We start from the raw sequence: 6794 nt of genomic DNA, 5'->3' as shown, positions 1-6794 counted from the left end.
GGTGGGCATTAGGCGCAAACAAAAGGATCTTTTGGTTTCTACAGCCAATAATTTCTTTAAAATGTTACCAGTAGGGGAAACAGTATGTCCCCGGGGTAGGGGGTGCAGAGAGGGGCAGCTTGCAAACAATGGAAGAGGCAGTGTGACTGTGTGGGGAATTCATAATACTTAACTCCTTTCATCTCAAAGCACTTCACAAAACTGGGAGCCCTAGCAAGCGAAGAGACTCACTCGCCTGAAGTAACAGCAGGTTGGGGCCAGAGCTGGGCCTCCACAGGGAGGGGGTGAAGCCACGTGGAAAGGGGGGTAGCAGGCTCACCCCGGCCCCCGCCCGGCCCCACGCCTGTGTTGCATGCACCCTGCAGGCTCTGGGCCCGTGCTCTGGGCAGGGGCTCTGAACAGCCAGCGCTGACCTCCCAGGCTGGGCTGCTGCGGGGCTCGTGCCCCCAGCCCGAGGACAGCAGGCGCCTCGAACCCGGCTCTCTGAGAGGGGGGGAGCAGGAGAGGCGGGACGGAGAGTCCTCCAGCGTGCCAGAGTGGCCGGGAAAGGGTTCCCGGCGTTCCGCGGGCAGGCCCCGGCGGCTTCCGGTCTGCACCGGAAGTCTTTGAGCTGGGGCGGCGCGCGCGTGCGGGCTGTTGGGGGTAACGGTTTCTTCCGTCTCTCTCTCTCTCTCTCTCCCTCCCTCCCGCCGGTTGGCTGAGGCTCGCTCGCGGCCATGGCGTATCGCGGGCAGGGCCAGAAGGTGCAGAAGGTGATGGTGCAGCCCATCGTATCCTGCCGCGGGGGAAATGGGGCTGGGGCTGGGCGGGGACTGGCGGGCGGGAGAGATTGAGAGGACGGAGATGGGGGGCCGGGGAGGGGGGGGGAGATGGGGGGCTGGCGGGAGGGAGAGGAGAGGGAGGAGGGGCTGGGCGGGATAAGGAGGGGATGGGGGGCTGGCGGGAGGGAGAGGGGGAGGAGATGGGGGGCTGGCGGGAGGGAGAGGGGGGGCCAGGGAGGGGGAGGGGATGGGGGGCTGGCGGGAGGGAGTGGGGGGGCCAGGGAGGGGGAGGGGATGGGGGGCTGGCGGGAGGGAGTGGGGGGGCCAGGGAGGGGGAGGGGATGGGGGGCTGGCGGGAGGGAGTGGGGGGGCCAGGGAGGGGGAGGGGATGGGGGGGCTGGCGGGAGGGAGAGGGGGGGCCAGGGAGGGGGAGGAGATGGGGGCTGGCGGGAGGGAGGGGGGGGGGCCAGGGAGGGAGGGGGCGGGGGGGCAGAGATCGAGTTTGCCATGCAGCCCCTCACACGGGCATTACATGCTGGGGGGTCTAGTGCCTGGGGTGGGGCCTGGGTGTACTGGGAAGGGGCCACTCTTTATCAGAGTCCCAAGGGGGAAGCGGTGTGTTCAATGCCAGCTGGACTTCTCCCCCTCCCCTCCAAGAAACAAACCATGACTTGCCTCAGAATAAGGTGCTCTTACAATGGGAACTTTGGTTATAACCAGATGAGTTGTTACAGTGACACATGTTGTGCTAGGAGCTGCTTCTGTGCTTTTCCTTAAGTGCTGTGTTACAGAACCTCATCTTCAGGTACCTGCAGAATGTAAGTAATGCTGTCTAACTATCAACTCCTTGTGTGATTGTAAATATGATCCAAACAAAAACAGGTGGTTTTAGCCATGGTCATGTTGCTGAGATTTACATCTGATACATCTTGTCTTTGGAGTGTGGAAGGATTCTTTCTTCCTTCCTTCTTCAGCAAGGATTCATAAACTGATCAGTTTCTTCCATCTCTAACTAATAATAGTACTGATAATATTTGACGTATTAGCTCTTAAGGTTTTGGGGGGGGGTTTTTGTACTGAATAGCTTCCTGCCACCAAACTGTATTGTGGGTCAAAGTTTAATATTTTGTTAGCATGCCAAGAAATAGTAATGCATACTAAAGGTTTGATCCTAAGGTAAAGTGTACAGTGATGTGCTTGTGTGTAATAACCCTGGCAGCCCGACAGGATCTGAATACAGGTGTCAGGTTCAGGTTAGGTTGGGTATTATTTGTGTAGCATACATTCAGGCGCAGCTCAGATCGGATAGGCTCTTATCACTGATTGTGTTGACTGCCCTAGACCATTGCAACCTCACCTAAACCCAGTGGGACCTGACTACAAGTGTTGGGTTCAGGTATGAAAACAATGAAATACTCTCGGGGTTGGGTTAAAATTGACTGTGATCTAGTTGGATTTGGGTCAGGCTTTAAAATTAGTCCTGAGCAGACTTCTACTATTGTTTACATACTAAAATTTATTCCTTTACATGTTCACAAATCCTCAATAATTGGAGAGAAAACATGCCTTTTTATTTATAAGATCTCTCAGGGCAACGTTAAGTTCTAATTTGGGTCTTCTTACAGAAACCGCAAAGAATATTTTTAATAATGACTTACAATGGGGCAAACAGATAATAATATCCTGTATACCAATGAGTAACTGTTGCTTGGAGTACCTGTGCTAATAATGTGCTTTCTTATCTTTTCCTTCCCCCCTCCCCGATTTTGCAGAGGTCCAGGATTCAGGTGTGGCTCTATGAACAGGTGAACATGCGCATAGAAGGCTGTATCATTGTGAGTGTCATGTTATATGCACTTTGCATCATTCATTTGTTTTTCCAGTTCACAAGTCCCATTTTCAACTCCCCAGGAAAAAGTAGTACAGTGAAGGAATAACACGCCACCCTCCCATCCCCTGTTTTCCAAGCAGTCGTCTTACTTAGATCCATTTAATCATAGCATCATAGGACCAGAAGGGGCCTCGAGAGGTCATCTAGGTCAGTCCCTTGCACTCATGGCAGGACTAAGTATTATCTAGACCATTCCTGACAGGTGTTTTTCTGTGTCCCCTTAGTGAAAGCAGCTCCTACTGTTGAGGCTTGAGACCAGGCAATTTTGTTCACTAACCACTTTGTTGTTGGTTCTTAGGGTTTTGATGAATACATGAACCTGGTTCTGGATGATGCAGAGGAGATACACTCAAAAACAAAAGCAAGGAAACAGCTGGGTAAGTCTGCATGGGTTAAATGATTTATGGCACCAAGCTGCATATATGAACCATGTGTGTGGCAGCAATATAAAATGCAGAGCAAATGAATAGCTTTGACTGAAGGATAGTGAAACCCATTGGTGAATAGCAAATGAATAGCATTAGTTCTGCTGTAGGTTAACTGTGTTGGGATTAGAGAGCTGATGAATGTTCTATTCTGATTAGCTGTATGTCAGAATCCAGCACTTCTCAAAGAGTGAGTGAGTCCTAAAATGAATCTGAATCTTTAAAAAGGTGGTTTAATAAACAACAGCTCTCTGCCTTCTCTTGGGTGTCAGGGTGGCTGGAGGAGGCCAATCTAAACTCCAGACTCCCATATCTATTTCTGTACTGTTGTATTAACTGGAGGTGTAATTTACCCCTTCATGAAACACTGGAGCTAGGGGTGACCCAGTGAAATTAATAGGCAGCAGGTTTAAAACAAGTGAAAGGAAGTAGTTCTTCACACAATGCACAGTCAACCTGTGGAACTCATTGCCAAGGGATGTTGTGAAGGCCCAAAGTACAGCCGGGTTCAGAAAATAATTAGGTAAATTCATGGAGGATAGGTCCATCAATGGCTAGTAGCCCAGATGGTCAGGGACAAAATCCTATTTACTGGGTGTCCCTGAACCTCTGACTCCCAGAAGCTGAGACTGGACAGCTGGGGATGGATCACTCTATAATTGCCCTGTTCTGTTCATTCCCTCTGAAGCCTCTGGCATCAGCCACTGTCAGAAGGCTGGATATTGGGCTCCATGGACCATTGGTTTGACTTAGTATGGCCATTCTTATGTTTTTAATTCATTTAAATACAACAGTCCTAGTACCCTCCCCACACACTCAGTTGTGTCTACACAACAAATTAAAACCTGTGTCTGGCCCGTGCAAGCTGACTTAGGCTCACAACGGCTCAATGTGGGGCTGTTTCATTGCTGTGTAGGCTTCTGGGCCTGGGCTGGAGCCCAGGCTCTAAGACCCTGCGAGGTGGGAGGGTCCCAGGGCTCAAGCTGGAGCCTGAGCCTGGACGTCTACACTGCAGTGAAACAGCCCCAAAGCCCTAGCCCTCTGAGCCCAAGGTGGCTGGCATGGGCCAGCCACAGGCGTCTAGTTGCTGTGTAATGACAGGTTTCAGTATAACAGCCGTGTTAGTCTGTATTCGCAAAAAGAAAAGGAGTACTTGTGGCACCTTAGAGACTAACCAATTTATTTGAGCATAAGCTTTCGTGAGCTACAGCTCACTTCATCGGATGCATACTGTGGAAACTGCAGAAGACATTATATACACAGAGACCATGAAACAATACCTCCTCCCACCCCACTCTCCTGCTGGTAATAGCTTATCTAAAGTGATCACTCTCCTTACAATGTGTATGATAATCAAGTTGGGCCATTTCCAGCACAAATCCAGGTTTTCTCACCCTCCGCACCCCCCCCCCCCCCACACACACACACAAACTCACTCTCCTGCTGGTAATAGCCCATCCAAAGTGACCACTCTCTTTACAATGTGCATGATAATCAGGGTGGGCCATTTCCAGCACAAATCCAGGTTTTCTCACCCCCCTGTCCCCCTTTTCCAAAAACCACACACACAAACTCACTCTCCTGCTGGTAATAGTTCATCCCAAAGTGACCACTCTCCCTACAATGTGCATGATAATCAAGGTGGGCCGTTTCCAGCACAAATCCAGGTTTTCTCACCCCCCCCCCCACACAAACTCATTCTCCTGCTGGTAATAGCTCATCCAAACTGACCACTCTCCTTACAATGTGTATGATAATCAAGGTGGGCCATTTCCAGCATAAATCCAAGTTTAACCAGAACGTGGGGGGGGGGGGGGGGAACAAGGGGAAATAGGCTACCTTGCATAATGACTTAGCCACTCCCAGTCTCTATTTAAGCCTAAAGTAATAGTATCCAATTTGCAAATGAATTCCAATTCAGCAGTTTCTCGCTGGAGTCTGGATTTGAAGTTTTTTTGTTTTAAGATAGCGACCTTCATGTCTGTGATCGCGTGACCAGAGAGATTGAAGTGTTCTCCGACTGGTTTATGAATGTTATAATTCTTGACATCTGATTTGTGTCCATTTATTCTTTTACGTAGAGACTGTCCAGTTTGACCAATGTACATGGCAGAGGGGCATTGCTGGCACATGATGGCATATATCACATTGGTGGATGTGCAGGTGAACGAGCCTCTGATAGTGTGGCTAATGTGATTAGGCCCTGTGATGGTGCCCCCTGAATAGATATGTGGGCACAGTTGGCAACGGGCTTTGTTGCAAGGATAGATTCCTGGGTTAGTGGTTCTGTTGTGTGGTTGTGGGTGAGTATTTGCTTCAGGTTGGGGGGCTGTCTGTAGGCAAGGACTGGTCTGTCTCCCAAGAGTCTCTCACAGATCTCTGTGTATATATAAAGTCTGCTGCAGTTTCCACGGTATGCATCCGATGAAGTGAGCTGTAGCTCACGAAAGCTCATGCTCAAATAAATTGGTTAGTCTCTAAGGTGCCACAAGTACTCCTTTTCTTTTTGTACTGAAAGGAAACTTCTGATCTGTACTGCAGTCTTTCCCATGGTAAGTGTTAATAGAAAGAAGCACTATGTAGGCACCAGGCAGACTTCTTTTTGAAAGATTTTCTGCAACAAAATTTTCTGCAAGTTAGACATTGCATGACCTGAGGATAATCTCTCTAACTGCCATTTCCGTTCTCCTTTGTGTTGCAGGTCGGATCATGTTAAAGGGGGACAATATTACTCTTCTACAAAGTGTTTCTAACTAGAACTTGTCATTCAGAGGGTGGAATACACTAAAGAGTGTTCCGAACTAGAATTTTCACTCAATGTGCGGGGTGGACTAAACATTATTATAAACAAGAGTCACTGTGCTGGGAAAGTGGATGGTGTTTTGAAAATAAAAACTCCAAATGAGCTTGATTTGAAAAGAGTAAAAACAGTAACTTCACTGGTGTCTTGAGTGTGAGCCAGTCTGGCAATTCTTCTTTGATAGTAACATTTTTTACATTGGAGAACCAATTAATGTCGGGGGTAATTTTTATGTTAACTGTGAACTTAAATTTATTTGATCTCATGCCTACATCCCTCCCTCACAGTTTTTGTTGGGGGAAAATATGTAATCTAAAATAAACCTTTTTTTCTTAAAATGGATCTGTTCAATTTCTGATAGGAAAAAAAAATCTTTGTTCTGGAACAATACCCATGCATCATCTGAATTGTTCAATACAATACCAGAGCCACATGCTGTCTCCAGACTATAGAGATCCAGTAAAATTAGGATGGAATTTGTCTAGGAACTTAGCATTACTATTCTCTACCAACATATCTCAGTTGCGTGAAGAGAGCTTTTAACTGATAAAACAGTATAAAATTTCTTGAGAATCTATACAGAAGTACTTGTTGGTAAAGGATTATTTCTACAGTTAAGTATGTTAATATGCTGGGAAGGACTCCAGGAATTTAATCAAAGCATTTAGCAAACAATGCTCAATCCTCACACTTGCCAATGTAATTAAGTATTATCCTCGTATTTGAGTGGGGAAATTTAAGCAGAGAGGCTAAGTAGTTGACCCAAGATCACAGAGAGGGAGTCAGTGTCAGAGCCAGGATTAAAACTCGAGAGTTCCTGTGGTCAGGTCACTAAACAATTTGGAAATATCTGAGATGTTTGGGTTTTTAATATTTTCTTCAATTTTTAATTTGGGAGTAATGTGCTGTCTGTATGG

The 6794-nt window shown here is 47.7% G+C and overlaps 1 protein-coding gene across 1 annotated transcript; it reads left to right on the top strand.

Moving 5' to 3' along the window:
- The first annotated feature begins 621 nt into the window (after window positions 1–621).
- On the top strand, window positions 622–6215 carry SNRPE (small nuclear ribonucleoprotein polypeptide E). Its single transcript, XM_073320007.1, has 5 exons — window positions 622–770; window positions 1553–1579; window positions 2534–2596; window positions 2951–3029; window positions 5779–6215. Exons 1-5 carry the CDS (start codon window positions 717–719, stop codon window positions 5832–5834), a joined length of 279 nt encoding a protein of 92 aa, XP_073176108.1. The 5' UTR covers window positions 622–716; the 3' UTR covers window positions 5835–6215.
- Window positions 6216–6794: the final 579 nt, after the last annotated feature.

The sequence above is a fragment of the Lepidochelys kempii genome, chromosome 21 (genome assembly GCF_965140265.1).
Source record: "Lepidochelys kempii isolate rLepKem1 chromosome 21, rLepKem1.hap2, whole genome shotgun sequence".
NCBI classification, from domain to species: domain Eukaryota; kingdom Metazoa; phylum Chordata; order Testudines; family Cheloniidae; genus Lepidochelys; species Lepidochelys kempii.
The sequence above is the reverse complement of the archived record's forward strand: the minus strand, read 5'-3'. Positions and strand labels throughout refer to the sequence as shown.

Coding starts and splice junctions, on each gene's coding strand:
- SNRPE (XM_073320007.1), top strand. CDS start 717: ATGGCGTATCGCGGGCAGGGCCAGAAGGTGCAGAAGGTGATGGTGCAG. Junction 1,580..2,533: donor TCTTCAGGTACCTGCAGAAT/GTAAGTAATGCT, acceptor CCGATTTTGCAG/AGGTCCAGGATTCAGGTGTG. Junction 2,597..2,950: donor GCATAGAAGGCTGTATCATT/GTGAGTGTCATG, acceptor GTTGGTTCTTAG/GGTTTTGATGAATACATGAA.